The 18,147-nt window shown below is 42.5% G+C and overlaps 1 protein-coding gene across 12 annotated transcripts in view; it reads left to right on the forward strand.

Moving 5' to 3' along the window:
- The window catches only part of c2cd5 (C2 calcium dependent domain containing 5), a 112,297-nt gene extending 95,124 nt beyond the window's left edge, over window positions 1-17,173 (forward strand). For 10 of the 12 annotated variants that reach the window (XM_086010004.1, XM_086009994.1, XM_086010001.1 and 7 more), the window contains 5 exons: window positions 1,510-1,560; window positions 1,716-1,817; window positions 2,438-2,628; window positions 13,393-13,539; window positions 15,598-17,173. In XM_086010004.1, the coding sequence (XP_085866130.1) occupies window positions 1,510-1,560; window positions 1,716-1,817; window positions 2,438-2,628; window positions 13,393-13,539; window positions 15,598-15,729 (623 nt within the window). In that variant the 3' untranslated portion in view covers window positions 15,730-17,173. The remainder of the gene's footprint in view (window positions 1-1,509; window positions 1,561-1,715; window positions 1,818-2,437; window positions 2,629-13,392; window positions 13,540-15,597) is intronic. The other 2 variants (XM_086009997.1, XM_086009998.1) reach the window with 2 other exon arrangements.
- The last annotated feature ends 974 nt before the right edge of the window (window positions 17,174-18,147 follow it).

Consider the following 18,147-nt stretch of genomic DNA (forward strand, 5'->3'; position numbering starts at 1 on the left):
ATTTGTCCATTCTGCATATTGGGATGTGTTTGACTGTACTTTTACAATGCACTCACCGCAGAAATTACCTAGCAATCCAAACTAGGTAAAGAATCCAAATCTGCATAACTGGGTTCTCTACAAGCATCATTGAGAGAACCTTATCAGTGAAAATACTTAACCCATATCACCACCCCAGGGTGGTGGTGATTGTTGTGGAATATTTAAATTAATGTTCCTTGAGAAATACCAGTCATGTGTAAAAGCAAGCACTGGAGAGGTACCACCAACGCTGCCTCCGTGAGATCCTGCAACTCCATTGGCAGGATAGGCGCACCAACGTCCGTGTTCTTGCTCAGGCCAACATCCCCAGCATCGAAGCTCTGACCACGCTCGATCAGCTCTGATGGACGGGTCACATTGTCCGCATGCCCGATACGAGACTCCCAAAACAAGCGCTCTACTCAGAGCTCCGGCACGGCAAGAGAGCCCCAGGTGGACAGAGGAAATGCTTCAAGGACACCCTCAAAGCCTCCAAAAGTGTAACATCCCCACCGACACCTGGGAATCCCTGGCCCAAGACCGCACAAAGTGGAGGAGAAGCATCCGGGAAGGCGCCGAACACCTCGAGTCTCTTCGCCGGGAGCAGCGCAAGGAGCGCACGTCAACCCAAGCACCCCACCCACCCGCCCCTTCAACCACCGTCTGCCCCACCTGTGACCGAGACTGTAGGTCCCCCATTGGACTCATCAGTCACCTGAGAACTCATTTTTAATGTGGAAGCAAGTCATCCTCGGTTCCGAGGGACTGCCTAAGAAGAAGAAGAAGGTAAAAGCAAGCAGTGGAGATTACCAATAGGTGGCACTCTAATAATGTGGTTTAAAACTCCATCTACTGAATTAATTGTGTTTTGGCACAATTGTAATACTCAACAGTAGCACTAGTGGACACTGGCGCATGTGCCATGTGTAAGTGGTCTCTGCAAGTCGCCTCATTTCCTTATCATGAGTAACTGAATAAGAGGGATGTGATCGTACGCATTGATGGGTTGGTTTTAATAGTGTTTACCAAACATTTCAAATCAATAATTAGAACGCTGTATCTGTAAATCATAAAATGATTATGATATCTTGAACAATGAAAAAGCATTGTTTTCACTCTGTTTCTGGGTAAGATACTGCATTTAATATTGTAAACAAGCCCCCACTATTTTGTGGCTTGAAACTGTTATCATTTAACGTGCATATTAGTTTGAATCACATGATATACAAGTTTCTTCTTGACTGCCCGTATCTAATTAATTGAAGCACTTCCTCTGGATCCATTTTTTTCCCCTCCAGTTTAAATCTTTGGTTGCATTGTAAGGAGCAAAACTGTAGAATTGTAATTTAAGATCATAATATGGCTTGAGGAAATGGTGATGAAGCTCTCGCGTTTGCCTTAATGCTAAATATTATGTCTAAATCTATTGCCTTGTAATGCTCTTGCATAGTGATTATCCAATATTTATTCATTAAATCTTTTTCTCAGAGATTACAGAAAGTGGCAGCTTGCAGCCAGTCACTCCAGCAGCACAAAGAGGTGAGTAAACCAGGCTGTAACCTCAGCCAAGAAAAGGGTCTTCGTTCTCTCTTTTCAGACCCTTTATGCAGTGATGATTGGTTCATCAGAGGAGCATTGCAATGGGCAATAGACGTCATCCATTTTTCTTTTTCTTTTCTGTGTGTGTTTTTTAGCCACCTCAGTTGATTACAGTTCCTTTGCAGACAGATGCAGCAGCTGGATAGAGCTCATTAAACAGAAAGCTCAGACCATAAGGCGTGGATCAATTAAAACAAGTAGGCGGAAGTTACAGTTTATCATGGTGATAATAATCTGAGACGTGCCTATGATCCCCAGTGGTGAAGGATGGACTGTCCTACCCAGTAATGGCATTGCAAATCAATGGCACATGCAATTTGAGTGTGAAAGCTGCACCTTTGTCCAGAGAATGTTTAACAGAAATTAGTTAACTTTCATTTGGACAGCTTTAACCTTGAGATGAACCTGATAAAATACTGCATTCTGCTAAAGTAACATCTTTCACACTCTTGATCAAAATTTCCCTTCAGCAAAGAAATGTTTTCCTTGACTTCTTTTTGTATTGAGGTACCGCCAATGCAGCCATCGCTATTAAAATGCTCCCTTTGTGGGGATAAAAATGACCCTTTCGAAGGAATGCCACTCTCTGAAAAATCCCATTCCAGCTGTTTATGCCTCTTTTTTTTTGCATGTTCTGCATGATCACCTACTCTTTAATGCAGCCCATGCCTGCTCCACTGAGCTTCAGATGCTGAATATATCACTTTGCAGCTGCTCTGAAACAATATGACAAAAAGCACATAATCATCCAAACAAAATTGGTCTTTCACTACTAATTGCATTCTACTTTTTTTTTTCTGTCTCCCACCCCTTGTAGTTTCTTCACTTGACAAAGCGAGCCCACTGGCTGAAGCCCACACACGTCATCGCTCACCGCTATCATGCACAGCCTCCACAGTCACTGTTGTGGAAATGACCCCCCTCTCCTTCATTCCTGGTGCAAAAATAACCAAATATCTCGGAATCATCAACATGTTCTTCATTCGGGAAACCACGTCGCTGCGTGAGGTGAGCAGCAAATCCATGAGCAGGAGCTGTACAGAGAGATTAATACGAGTCTGTGTGTTGTGTTGCATAATAAGAGGAAAATTGGTGCTTTGGGCTGTGTTTTACATTTATACTGTGGAATTTTCCATAAAACTGTTGGCAACTTTTTTCCAACACTCTTATTTGATGGGTATTAGGTGGGTAGGGTTTGCACCTGTACATGTGATAATTAAACACTGAAGTATTTGATTGAAAAAAAAATCCTTTGCAATGCCTTCCTATCGTTTCTGTTTTCAAATGTTGCAGTAACATCAGAACATACTGCTTTTTGTGAAGTGACTGATATTTCTTGATGTGCACTGCCTTATGCATCGATCTATTTACCTACATTGGGCAAGTATCCATAGGACTGAAAGTGTCTGTAGGGTGTGGAAAAGTGCATAGGATGTGATGCATGCTGATTGGGTTAAATGCCTCACTTACCAAAAACTAACGAGTGGGGAAAAAAAACCACTCCTTGTTAAGTGAAGGGTGCAGATTAGTTTTTTGTGCAAGTGAATGGGATATTTGAAGTAATCAAAATGTAGCTTTAAAAAAAAATGACCAAATCGTAAAAACTGATGGTCCAAACAGGGAACTAAAGTCCTCCTGGAAATACGCACGCTCACTTCAACATTAAGGATATTGTACGGGAACTGCCAGGGCATACTAATGAGCAATATGGTACAGGTTGTCTGAGTCTCTACCAGCCAAGGTCATACAATGTATGAATTTCAGCAAAAGGGAAACTTCCTTGATGGTATAGCCATCAGTTTTATCTTCTCCTCCTGTCTGCAAACTTGCAAACTTCAACATTTCAAAACTATGAAGTAATTCCCAATGCAGTTAATGTACGATAACAAGCAACAAAGTCACTGCAGGATAATAGCTAAGCTAAGCAACTCTTACCACCCACCCCCAGAAATAGGAATATCTCCAAATAGCTATGTATATTCCTTTCTTGCCTGACAGCAAGATTTAAAAAAAAACACACAGTCGATTTTAAATTCACATTATTTTATCTAAAGCCATGTCATATAAAAAAGATATAATATAGAAATATTGGCCCAGAAATTCGGGTCGGGAGCTTCCCGCGGGTGCAAGCCTCCGACCTGCACTTACCTACCGTGCCGGCCGTTGAGCTGTGGGCCCGCGTGGGATTCTGATCCTGGGCCTCCTCCAACTGCCGGCGCGCAGTGCTTGCGTATCCCAGGGGCGCAGTTAGTTCGAAGCGTCCCCTGGGATCACGTGGGCTATGGGGAGCCAATCGGAGCAGGAAATGCTTCATTCATAAGTTTGACAGGAAGGGCTGTCAAACTTATAAATACTATAAGCCCCAAAACATCACTAAATCTTCAAATAATTTTTTTTTTAAATCACATTTTTTAAATAAACTATAAATTACATGAAATAACTATTAAACAATAATTTAAATTTTTGAAAAAAATAATTTTATTTTCTAACGGGGCTAAAAATAAACTTACCTTTCTTTAAAGTATTTAAAAATAATAAACCTGTGGAAAAAATGTTTTAATTTTAATTAAGTCACCACTTACCTTGTAAAAAGCAGGCCTTGCGCCTGCTTTTTAAAAGTTTTAACTCCTGGAGACTTACCCTCCTGGGAAAACCTGCAAAAAAAACGTACGTTCAATGCGCACACGCAGCCCCTCCTGTGCACGCGTTCAACCTCTGAACCCCTGTTTTCAGGGGAACGGAAGTGCCGGTTTCCCGCGCATGAGCAGTGCATGCAGGAAACCGGCACTTCCATTGGGCCTACGGGTGAGTACCCCGTGCGTACTCACCCGTGGAGACCCGCATTTCTGAGCCATTACTATTGTGGCATGACTGAGCTTTGCATCTGTCATACAAGACCCCTACAGCTATCTTATCTTGATTGGGTTTAAACCCAAATCCTAACCTCTTGCTCCCCCTTGTAGGACTACTTTCATAGTATAAGGTGATGTAAGCCGCTAAAGATACCAACTTGTATTGACAATGTCTGGCAAAGGCACAACACAGTAGTTTTCCTCATCAATTCAACTTTCAAATGCCAATGTGCGATTGCTGTCATCCTACATAAAGATGCACTGTACTTTATGAAATTCATGCCCACGGGGTGATGGGCTGGATTTTCATTGAGGAGGCGGGACTACAAATTTTGGGGTTGTAGTCCCGCCTCCATCGAGTTCTAGCCAACCCACGTGATTTTGACTTGAATGACCTTGTTGAGCCCGCCCAGCGGGCTCAGCAGGCCAATTAAGGGCCACCCGGCAACAGGTGACGTCACAGATTGATATTTCATCTGTCAAGACCTTTTGACAGATGAAATATCAGCGTTTCACAGCTGTTTGAAGCTGTCAAACACTGACAATCTGTACTCCAGGTTAATTCCTTCCTCTCGGGATGATTTAGAGATCTCTCCAGAATAGAAAGCTTGAATGCTGCAATTTTTGCTTTCTGAGGGATTCCCGAGACCTGAAGGAAGGAAGGCTGTAAAGGTAAGTACATGTAAGTAAAACTTCTTTAAACACTTTACACACACCAAACACAATTAATTACCTCTTCACTCATGCACCCATCACTCACCTGAACACCGGACATCTCGAACCCTCCAAGCCGTTCATCCCGACGGCCCGCCTCGCTAACTTGGCGTGGTTTGGAGCTGTCAGGACTCCCACATTTCCCCAATGAAAATAGGGATTAGGCTAAAATCTGCCTGTTAACTACCTGTTAACAGGCAGTTAATTGGCACTAATCCCCTTCCCGCCTCGAGGAGGCGGGTCCCAGTGCGGGTCAGATACCCGCCTCCTTTGAAACTGGCATGGAGGCGGGTTGGGGTCGTGTCCCCCGATTTCGGGATTTTAACCCCCCACACGCCTCCAATTCCGCCTCCGTGGCCCAATGAAAATCCTGCCCGATGTCTCCCCTGCTTTGTTGTATTTGGTCCTTATTGTTGGATGTGGTTTTAGTTCTTTCTCTTCTGTCGGTTTCAGCTATCTCACGCAGAAAAAAAAGTAGAATTGCCATTCATCCATCTTCTGTTTGCTCGAAAATACTTTATTTCTATCAGCCTAGAAAGAATAAGAGATTTAATGTTCCTTCAAAATGTTGCTGAGATTGTGCAAATTTATCCTGTAGGGGAATCCAGGGACTTGGGATTGTGCGGGGAAAGTGGAGTTGAGGTTGATGATCAGCCATGATCTTATTGATTGGCGGAGCAGGCTCGAGGGGCCGTATGGCCTACTCCTGCTCCTATTTCTTATATTCTTATCAATTTCCATAAAAATGTGCTAGTTAGGTCATCGTCCACTTGGATTCAAATGGCCAGGGAGAAAGTATGGGGAAGGGTGTCTGGGCACCACACAACCTCCTCCAGAATCCACCACTTTGTACCCAACCCACAGGTTTTGTCTCTGGTTCATTGTTAGCCCATGTCCGTTCTGGTTGGGTGACCTGAGCATGCAGAGAACCAACTGAAGCTTTTGCACTTGTGTTGCCTGTTTGGGCATAACCATTCTGCACTATGCAAAACAGTCACACCGGGTCAAAAATAACTGTTGATCCAAGTTGACTACGACATTGGGCCACAAGAGGACATACATAAGTCAGGGCCCAGCCCACTGCCACCAACATTTGTCTAATCAAGGAAGCGCAAAATATGCTTTTGGGGACAACTTGTTTAGTGTTACGTCTCCAACCATTCAAAACTTGCCCCAACACCTCGTCAGTGTCTGTTGTAGTTATCCCATTGGGTCTGCTGCATAACAAGAATCACTGGCTCAAAATAATTTGTATTTGAAGCTTTGAGATGTTTAAGACATAATGTGCCACTATATAAATGCTGCTGTCTCTTTCACTGGTTATGGCATCAGCCCAGACAAGGTCAATTTAAGGGCTCAACCTTAGACCCAGTATAAATACATGCTAATTCTAGCAAAGCATAGGCATTGCCTACAGATGGGTTATGGTTTCCATTGAAATACCCAAGTTACAGGCTGTTATTTTAGAAGGGAAAGCAAATTTGCCTGTCTTCTGAGGGAAAGGGCGGCGGGGGAAGCATGAGAACTTTCTAGAAAGGCTTCAGTTTCAGGAATTGCCATAGCATTCGGGCCCATGCAGAATGCTGACTCTGCAGACCTTTAATTCAATCAGAATGCCAAGACTGCCTTGCCTCTAAGTTTGGGGGCGGAGGAACAGCTACATCTGAGGGGGAGGGGCCGAAAGATCAAGAATGCCATAACGGAACTGCACCGGAACACCTGCACAATTCCAATTACTACAACCTTTATTGACTGCAGCAAATATAATCTGGGAGATTTGTTCTTGGCTAACATCGAAATCAGACAGGTTCTAGCATGTTTACCCAAGCATCTGAAAAGTATCTGCTTACTCATTGGCTTGCACACACCAACAAAACATAGGAAGTACCTTATTCAGGGTAGAGCTCTGGTTCCCCCAAGGAGGAGTCCAGAGAGCGGCATGTGTGGGATGAGCTTTACTTCTGAGGTAAGCTGCAGTCTTGCATGACTTCTCGCTCTATATTCATCTGTTCCATTGTTTATTAATCATTAATTTCCAGAAACAAATTGGACAGTCTGCCTATCTCAATGGGGTGGGGGTGGGAAGGACAGAGGTAAGTTAGGGCCCTTTACCGTAAAATCTTAAAGCATGCCTGTATTATCTTCCATAACCTTGGCCTTGTCTGGAACGCACGCTCAGTTCTATGAGATGTGATCAGCACCTTAAAAAGGCCTTTGCTCCATCTTGCACCAATTTTTTTTCTTTCAATGTTTTGAACCTTAGCAATGGAGGAAAACTTTGGAAATGTTTTCCCTGTAATGATTTTTGGCACTTACTAAAGACACTACAGGGTTGTAAGTTGCACCAAGAAAGCCTGATTAAGAGCCGCTAAGATCTGGAGCTGTACTTCACTGTTTTGACATTTGGTGATCATTTGGGTTTGCGAATGCCTTCCACTGAAAAGTTGCAAGTAGAAAAACATTGGTCCGTGGTGCCAGAGGAAGTGATTTGCCTCCTTGGCATGTGAGATCTTCCAGGTCCTACAATTCTTATTGGTCTAACTAGACATTGAGTACTGGGTTGAACCTTTCTTCTTTAGAGTGTCTGCAGCCACTGTATCTGCTTTTGGCCAGTTGCATAAAACAACAACTTGCATTTATATAGCGCCTTTAATATAGGAACATGTCCCACGGCAATTCACAGGAACGTATATGGATATATGTATAGATTTGTGGTTAGATATATATGGATATGAAAAAGGTCCCATGGTCCCAAGACTTTTGCAGCTTTACACCCAGTTCAGATGACTTTCCCTGTTATCCACTTATTTAAAAGCCCTATCATGTGACAAACTGGGGATGGTTTGTCACATGAGAAGTGGATGTATTGTCTCTCAAATTGAAGTGCATTTCACATCCTTCCAGTTATGAGATCTCTTTGTGTGTGCCAACTGTCAACAGCAATAAATTACATTTATATAGCCCATTTAATAAATCTTTTTAAAAAAGAAAAAAATCCCACGGCACTTCACAAATGGGGCCAAACCAAGAAAGTAGACATTAGCAGACATGACTGAAAGCTTGGCCGAAGCGATGGGTTTTGAGGAGGTTTGCAGTGGAGGAAGGCGGAGGGATTTGTGTGAAACGACCTTTTTTCTAAAAAAAACAAAAAAGGCAGTCTTGCTACTATTTATCCAGAGTGTTAAGCTTGCTTCATTGAATTGCAGTTTAATTACAATTTTTATTTAAAAACACCACTTGTGGTGGTGGTATTTGAAGGAACTAGAAGGACTACTAGTATTTTGCTTGGGGTAGTTTTCAAAGGGTTCATGACAACCCTGAAGGATTTGAGAATTGAAGGGATAAAAAGCTATCCGAGGTAAACAATAGTTCAAAGAAAGGACCTTTTTAATCTGAAATAACAACAGAAAATGCTGGAAAAACTCAGCAGGCCAGGCAACATCCGTGGAGAGAAAATCTGAGATTAGCAAAGGTGTGGAGATGCTGGTGTTGGACTGGGGTGGACAAATGTAAGAAGTCACACAACACCAGGTTATAGTCCCAACAGTTTTATTTGAAATCACAAGCTTTCGGAGCGCTGCTTCACCTGACGAAGGAGCAGCGCTCCAAAAGCTTGTGATTTCAAATAGAACTGTTGGACTATAACCTGGTGTTGTGTGACTTCTGAGATTAGCAAAGACAGCGGTGCGACATCTTAACAATAAAAACTATTTTACACTGAAAAACAATGACTGTCTACAAAAACACCTGCTGTGATATCGGAGTATGTGTCACCATAAATAGTCTAGCAGGTAAAATAGCGGATTACTACTACTCCGGAGTGGAGTCCCATTACTCTGCCTATCTGGTACTAGGTTTGAGCCTCAAATAAGTAGTTAAAGAAAGAGTGGCATTTACATATAACCTTGTCATTAAGCCAAACAACTCAAAAATAGTTCACATGCAATAAATTACTTTAAAGTACTATAACTGCTGTGATGTAGGCAAAGGCAGCGCCCATTTTGTAAAATCCCACAGACATGAGGTAAACAAGCAGATAATCTGTTATGGTGGTGGTAGCTAAGACAGGAATGTTAGCCATTGTACCGGGAGAACTATTTACTCCAATGAGATCTTTTTCACCTGAACAGGCAGACGAGGCCTTATTTAAATGTCTCAGCTAATGGATGGCACTCCTGCAGTACTGAGCTACTCGATGCAATAATCCATCAGTACTGCACTTGAGTCTTTTTTCATATATGGTAGTAGCAAAAAACAAATTATATATCAATATCTAAGTCAGACATCCAGGCCAAAGCTTCCGGTGTAACAGCGTGGATAGCTTGTAGGGTGCCTGCGAATTTCCTCTAGGGGTAGTGTTCGATGATGTGCTCCAGGGCCTGATTAGGAGCTCCACAGTCCCTTGATAGGGATGCTTTAACTTCCATCTATGGCCGGTTCTGAGGCTGTGGTTGTGGTTGTCCACTGCTTGTGAGGAAGTTTTGATCCTTCAGGTTGTACTGTGGGGTCCTCTACAAGGAATCCATTTGGTATGTCACAGTTCTTCCAAGCATTTCGTCATCAGTCATCAAGGCTGTGGGGAGATCGCTGAAGGGCTTCAGCGATGGTCCAAAATGGCCTTCTAGAGTTGAGACGGTTGATGGTAGCTTGACTTGAGTGTCAGCCTAGATTAGGAACGTAAGAATTACTCGATGGAAAAAGACCAAGGTCCATCTAGTTTGCCTACTACCATCTGGGTAGTCGCATGAAGCAATGTTAATGGAGTTGTTGACTAATTGTAGCAATCAATCTCTATTAATTAGTCTACAATAGACCTCGACGGCACTGACATGAGGTTAATCTCAGTGGTGGAGAGCTTTGAGAATCATAACTCCAAAGTTACCTTTTTCCTCCCAAGCATGCTACACCCACCACACGTCATGTCTCCAATTACTCATATACTATATCCCAAAACGTTATTTTCTGAAAGAAATCTTACCTAATTTGCATTAGAATGAGTCAATACTAACTGCTTCCTCCGTCGCCCGAGGGAGCCTGTTCCGTAGATTGACCACTCACTGAAATATTGTTTCCGCCGATTTAGGTTTGAATTTAACCCCTGTCAAGCGCAAGTCGTGGCCTCTGGTTCTACTATTCTGGACAAGGTGAAATGGCTTGTTATGGTCTCCGTTACCTAGATCAAACCCCTAACTTAGGGCTGAGAATGCTACCAACTGAGCCAAGCTGACCCAGGACTTTCCTCTAATTTATTCCCATTTAACTTTTGAGTAAATGATTCATGTTGAGGGTAACACTCCTGTTTTAAAGGTGCTTTTCTGCCCTACCGCCTTCTGAAACTGGGTGGTAAGGGTGACTTGGGTATGGTAGCTCTCTGAATTAGAAGGTTGCGGGTTCAAGACCCAGTCCAGAGACTTAAGCACATAATCTCGGCTGACACTTCAGTGCAGTGCTGAGGGAGTGCCGCATTGTCAGAGGTACTGAATTTCAGATGAGACATTAAACCTAGGCCCCTCTGTCTGTTTTTTCACGTGGATGCAAAGAAGAGCAGACGAGCTCTTTGGTGTCCTGGCCAACATTTATCCTTCAACCAACACCACTAAAAATAGATTATCTGGTCATTTATGTCACTGCTGTCACTTGCTATGTGCAAATTGCCACATTTGCCTACATTACAACAGTAACAACACTTCAAAGGTACTTCATTGACTGTGAAGTGCTTTGGGAGGTCCTGAGGCCATTAACATATACTACATGCTATATAAAATATACATGCGACTTCTTCAGGATAATTCTTAGTTTCCCTTTTGCCTCCTTCCTTGGGAGACATGATTGAGGTTAGGAATTATGGAGGATTGGAGCCACAAACCCACATCCCATCATTAAATATACTGCACTATTGTGTCACCAAAAACTAGAAGTTTAAAAAATCTTTCCCTCTAGAGAGCTGCTTTATGGACTTTATCCTATTTGCTCAATTTGTTTATACTTACAAAAACAAAAATGGACTGGAAAATGAATCACGGGCAGTTGTCTTGAATGACTAACCCATTTGTATTATTTCTCCTCAACACTGGTTAAAGTGAAAGATATTCGAGATTGCAGTGAGCGGGCCCTGTGAACATTTTCAAAAATAATCATTTGGAGAGGGTCTGAATGACACTAGCCTTTTACTTTGGGGTGTGGGTTTAAATTCAGCTCAGACTGCGTTGTCCTACATGAAATGAGTTTGGGAATTAAACCCAGCTCCTAGTAGTCACGGTTCAAAAATTTACAACCATCTCAAATTTGACAATTTGGTAATCCCACTGCAGGAGCCACAGAAGAGCTGATGTTGGAAATGGAACGATGTCCTACCGGTTACATCAGCTATTCTGTTGAGGTTGGGGGTGAGTGTGCATTGTTCGGGAAGAGCAGTCAGCATTTTACTCTGCATCCGTGCTATACCTGGGGATGCGTGACTGATGCCCAAAATAGAAAATGTTCAGTTCCTCAACATTAAAATTACTCGTCTTGAGCACAACATACATTTGAAAAAAAAATCAATGCCATTTTTATACAAAGTATTTCTAAGCCATTTAAAAAAAAATTAAATGTAGACAAATGATCCAGTAATAAGAATGTGCTCGCAGCCTAACCTTCTCACTTAACTGGAGTCCGCTGGTCTGTGTATAGTTTGACTTTAGACAGTTGTCAACATGGTGGGATTGCCTTGCTGAGTTCTTTGCAGAGTTCCATCTCAGTTCATGCACTTTATGAAGGCACTCACCTGGCTTTAAGCAAAATTGTTCTATGGCCCCACCCCTCCCTCTTCCTCTTCCTCGTTCTTCCTTACTGTGTGTACCTCAGGTCTCCTAGCGCAGCTGTGGGCCAGACTACTCTAGATTCCCTCCATCAACTAAGTTTCTGCAGAAGCGCCACCAAACAGATTGTCAAGGCTATTCTCAGCATGGCACCGAACAGTTGCCTTTGCCCCTCCCTATGGGAGTTGGCCAAGCTGCAGTCCAATGCACAGCCCATACCACCGGTGCTTTTGTACCGGGCACCCAAACCCAGGGGCCTAACCGCAGAGCTGATGCAAAAAGCCCAACTTTGTTTGTCTGGCCACAACCACCCTGCAGAACCACCACTCCTTCACCTCCATAAAAAGAAAAAATGTGCACTTATATAGCGCCTTTCACAACCTCAGGAGGTCCCAAAGCACTTTACAGCCAATTAAGTACTTTTTTTGAAGTGTAGTCACATGTTTTAATGTAGGAAACACGGCAGCCAACTTGCGCACAGCAAGCTTTCACAACCAGCAATGTGATAATGACCAGATAATCTGGTTGAGGGCTAAAATTTAGCCTGAACACAGTGAGAACTCCCCTACTTCGAATTGTGTTTTGGAATCTTTTATGTCCACCCAAGAGGGCAGATGGGGCCTCTGTTTAATGTCTCATCCGAGATGACCTCTGATAGTGCAGCACTCCTTCAGTATTGCACTGGAGTGTCAGCCTAGATCTTTATCGCTATCTCAATTCACTGGAGTGGGACCTGCACCCAGAGCCTTCTGACTCGGAGGCAAGAATGCTACCACTGAGCCACAGCTGACGCCCAAGGGCAAGGCTGGTTGGCTGCTACTTTTTCAGCACAGTGGAGGAGCATCAGGTGTTTCGGCCAAGAAAACCATCGACCAGGATAACAACGTTTCAAGTGGGCATTCATCAAATTCAGGGAAGATGACCATTTAAACTACCTAGGAGAGCAGACTAGCAAACAGGAATGATTGCCCTTACCATTGGGGATCAGAAAGGCAGTTAGATCAAGCCTGGAAAAAGAGATTTTGCCCAATTGCTTTGTGTTAAAAATTAACTAAGATAGAACACATTTTTAGACCAATTGAGACAAAAGGTATGCAGTTTCATTATTGTGAGGATGGAAGCGGTTTGCTCTGGGGGAGTATGAAATTTATTTTGTGAGGATGGAAGCGGTTTGCTCTGGAGGAGTATGAAATTTATTTTTTTAAAGAATGAACATGTTTGAGGAATGCAATTTTGAACTTTTAAATCCTAGAGCCTCGCTTGAAATCCTATGTCCCATTTTTACAAAACCCTTTTATAAAGGAAAACATGAGGAACTGCTATATCACAACAAATAAAGCAGAACCCAGGATAAAGATAGAAAATAACTTGATTTTTAATTTGGAAACTGCTTTATTTCTGTGCAGGAAGGAGGAGTTAGCGGATTCCTTCATGCATTCATTGCTGAAGTGTTCGCTATGGTACGGGCCCATGTCGCTGCTCTGGGAGGGAATGCAGTAGTGTCTTACATCATGAAACAGTGTGTGTTTATGGAAAATCCCAACAAAAATCAGGTTTGTACTTGAATTTGAAAAATTACACATCTGTTTTATATTGGAATATTAAACATTTTTTCTAATAATGAATTATGAAATGAATAAAGCTAAACTATGACTGAAGTAAATACTGTTAAGTTTAAACAAGTATTGCTCACTCCCCCTAGTTGCCCTCATAAGGTGGTGGGCTGCCTTTGTTTTTACAACCGAGTGACTTGCTAGGCCACTTCAGGGAACTCTAAGGATCAACCACGTAATGTGGGACTGCGGTCACATGTAGGCCAGACCAGATGGGAGTGGCAGGCTCCCTTTCCCTGGAGGACTTTGGAGAGCCTGTGCGTGCACAGCTTAAGGGGTAGAATTTCCGCATGCGTTCTCCCCATCGCCCACCATAACTCTGGAGGAAGCCCCGGAGAACAGCCGCTCACCCAGTTTCTCTTGGGGGAGTTACTGTTGAAGTTACAGAGGGACATCGGGAGAGCACCCCACGGAAATCCTACCCCTACGTGTTTAGTGAACCTTCGTACTCCACTTGAGTTTAAATACCTCACTACCAACTTGGCCGCCAAGGTTTTTAACCCAGTTCCATTTTTTCTGCTGAATAATTTTGGAATAAGGAATACTGGTGACCATCCCATTTTCTATTTATCTTGCCTGATTTGCAGTAATGGCCAAATTAGAAAATGCAACAGGAATGAATGCTAAATTTTTTTTAAAATTAAAACCCTGTACAATAGGTCAGTAGTATACCGGCCTATTTAGCATACGAGTATGTCACTATAATTTAACAACCACATGGAAATTCTTCCTCTTAAATTGAAAGAGAGATCAGGGTATTTTCTAAATGGCGAGAAGCTAGGAACTGCTGAGGAGCAGAGAGATTTAGGGGTCAATGTACAGAAATCACTAAAAGCTAGTCGACAAGTACAAAAAATAATTGAAAAGGCTAATGGAATGTTGGTCTTCATCTCGAGAGAGCTGGAATACAAAGGGGTGGAAGTTACGTTAACACTTATACAGAGCTCTGGTCAGACCCCATCAGCAGTACTGCGTTCAGTTCTGGGCACCGCAGCTCAGGAAGGGTATACTGGCCTTGGCAGGGGTGCAGCACAGATTCACCAGAATGACACTGGGGCTAAAAGGGTCACGTTATGAGGGCAGGTTGCATGGACTGGGCTTGTATTCCCTTAAGAGGTGATCTAATTTAAGTGTTTAAGATGATTAAAGGATTTTATAAGGTAATCGAGAGAAACTATTTCCTCTTGTGGGGGAGACCAGAACAAAGGGGCATAACCTTAAATTTAGAGCTCGGCTGTTCAGGGGCGATGTCAGGAAGCACTTCTTCACACAAAAGGTAGTGGAAATCTGCAACTCCCCCCCCCCCCCCCAAAAACATAGAAACATAGAAGATAGGAGCAGGAGTAGGCCATTCGGCCCCTCGAGCCTGCTCCGCCATTCAATGCGATCATGGCTGATCATCCAAGTTCAGTACCCGGTCCCTGCTTTCTCCCCATACCCCTTGATCCCTTTAGCCTTAAGAAATATATCCAACTCCTTCTTGAATATATTTTAATGTATTGGCCTCTACTGCCTTCTGTGGTAGAGAATTCCACAGGTTCACCGCTCTCTGGGTGAAGAGGCTGGGGGTCAATTGAAAATTTAAAACTGAGAGCGCTAGATTTTTGTCAGGCAAGTTTATTAAGGGTTACGGAACCACGGCAGGTAGATGGAGTTAAGATACAGATCCGCCATGATCTAATTGAATGGCGGAACAGGCTCGAGTGGCTGAATGGCCTGCTCCTGTTCCTATGGTCAAGAGGTAGGTTTTAAGGAGCATCAAAGAAGGAGAGAGAGGTAGAGCTTTAAGGTGGGAATTCCAGAGTCTACAACTGAAGGCAAGAGTGCTCCACTTAGTGATCTTGCTATTTCTGTCACTGATTTTTATATAAAGTTTTTTTTTAAACCACATCAATTTTGAAGTGCTGTCATTTCGTAGAGTTGATTCTTTGACAAAGTTGCTTGAATATTCCATGTTTTGCTCATAAATGTTGCTTATTTTGCTGCCTCTTTCTCTAGGCGCAGTGCCTTATCAATGTAAGTGGTGATGCCGTGAACTTTGTTAGAGATACTGATGTGGAGTCTGCACCTTCTCAGTCACAAGCAAGTGGTTTACAGACAGGAAATGGTAGTGGAGATGTAGTCACATGAAACTGGTACAGACTGATCACTGCTGTAGGTGCATGTATTTCAGGGACTGATGGAAAACCGTTTATCTGCATTTCCAACCTTGTTGACCATTATCTTCTGTACGGATATGTGTACATAACTGCCATGCTGCATTACACAGTCTGTAAATGACCTGTGTTGTCGTTTATCTGTGGACTTGTGATAGTCCTGGACAAATAGTGATCATCTTGTTACATATTCTGTTATCCAGGATTTTAATTCACTTGTCCCTTTATGGTCTGGAGCTTTAGATGAGAGGTGAGTGTTTGCTCTAAATGTAGGGAATATATAGAAGACATTCCATAAGAATTGGCACAAATGAAAGCAATTCATTTTTTTTCTGTTGTAAAAGTCTTTCCAATAAAACTATGGTTTAATAGTAAGCACCAAGACCAAACAGAAAGAAGTGCATTCAAATTGATAATGGTACTAGAGTGTATTTTAAGCCAATGCTGTACTTGTAAAACTGGATGTTTATCTGCAAGACCTGTTCTTTGTAAGATTAGAAGCTAGCCTTCATTGAAAACTAGTGAACAAAGTGCCACTATCAAAATGCTAATCAACATGAAGAGTTTCAGTGTCAGTGTAGGTGAGTTGCAGCTTTTATCTATATGTACATCCTTCGTAGGTGTTGTAATATAATAAGACACAAGACACGTAGGATTATCTTTTATTAAAAAAAATTACAGGCTAGTCGGTTTCACAAAGGTTGTTAAAATGCGAAAAGGTGGAAGAGTTAAAAATACCTAATCACATTTGTCGATACCACACACAACAAATGGAACTGTATAGTTCTGCAATCAAAAAAGTGGTATTTTTATAATTCTCAAGTTAGAACTGAAAGAAAATGAAAGTATTTAAAATGTTCTCAACTTGTAACCTGTAAAATTGCAGAACCAGAATGCATCCAGTGGGCATTTGATTGTGTTTTTTCAAATTTAGTGCATAATTGAAGACTTGAATGTACAGAACACTTATTTTGTATGGGTTTCAACAATTCACTTGCTTTGCACACCTAAAAGTGCATGAAAAATAAAATTATCTGTTACAACCTGCAAAACTATTGCAACAAACAAGTAATAGCATGAAAGAATACTGTTCCCTCAACTCCACGGGGAAATAAATATTTTATGAATATTTATAAATTGTTTCTTTGTTATCAATGCAAGCGGTCCAATTTGATTTTTTTTAAACCTAATTTCAATGAGTACAGTGACTACACCTTGTTATAAAAGAATGTAAAATGTACAGAAACTTCTGAATTCTATTTGCTCTGTTGCCGTAAGCTGAATCTGAACAGTCATTTCCTGCATGTATGGTTGTTAAATTAAAGTAATGTACCAAAACATATTTGGCATGTGGATAATACAGTGTAAACCAGCAACTCTGGGATTCAGCTTTTAAATAAACTGCTGCATCAAAACCACCTGTTCTAGGTGTTGTTATCATTTATGAGCCAGAGTTGTGTGTGAACCGTGCTGTTTGATCAAGTGCCTGTTTTTTTTTCTTGAGCAGCATTGACCACAGGCCAGAGAATGTTGTGACTCTTGAATTCAAGAGAAAAATAAACTCAAGACACGTTGCAATAAATTTGCTTGGAACTCTCCAAATTTCCCAATGTAGTTAAAAGTGATGTACAACTTCAGTAACTTAAAAGGAAGGTGGAAGGGATGGATATTGACTCCAGTGACCGGCACCAGTCACAAGTGAAGTGGTTTGTTCGGGATGGTGTCGAGCGACTTGAGTGCTGTTGCAGCTGCACCCATCCAGGCAAGTGGAGAGTATTCCATCACACTCCTGACTTGTACCTTCTAGTTAGTGATGATTTGAGGGGTCGGTCAGGAGCCACTCATCATAGAGAACCCAGCCTTTGCCCTGCTCTTCTAGCCATGGTGATACAGCTGGTCCAGTTCAGCTTCCAGTTAATAGTGACCGCCCCCAGGATGTTGGTGGAGGATTTGGTGATGGTAGTGCCTTTTGAAGGTCAAGGGAGATGGCTGGATGTTCTCTTGTTCGAGATAGCCATTACCCGGCATTTATGTGGCGCGAAAGTTAACCTGGCCAAGCCTGGATGTTATCCAGATCTGCTGGAGGCTGGCATGGGTTTCATTATCGCAGGAGATGTGAATGGAGCTGAGCAATGTGGAATTGTCAGCGAACAGTCGCACTCCTGGCATTTTGATAGAGAGAAGGTCATTGATGAAGCAGCTGAAGATGGTTGGCTGAGGTCCGCTCCCTGAGAAACTCCTGCAGTGATGTTCTGTAGCTATAATGACTGGTTTTGACCTTCGACAACCATGACCATCTCCTCTTGTTTAAGGTTAACTCCAGCAACTGATGGGTCTTGTCTTTGGCCCCCACTGACTTCAGTTTTGTTAGGGTTCCTTGATGCCATGCGCT

This window comes from Somniosus microcephalus, chromosome 17, assembly GCF_052327205.1.
Source record: "Somniosus microcephalus isolate GS21.2 chromosome 17, FLI_Smic_1.0, whole genome shotgun sequence".
Taxonomy (NCBI): domain Eukaryota; kingdom Metazoa; phylum Chordata; class Chondrichthyes; order Squaliformes; family Somniosidae; genus Somniosus; species Somniosus microcephalus.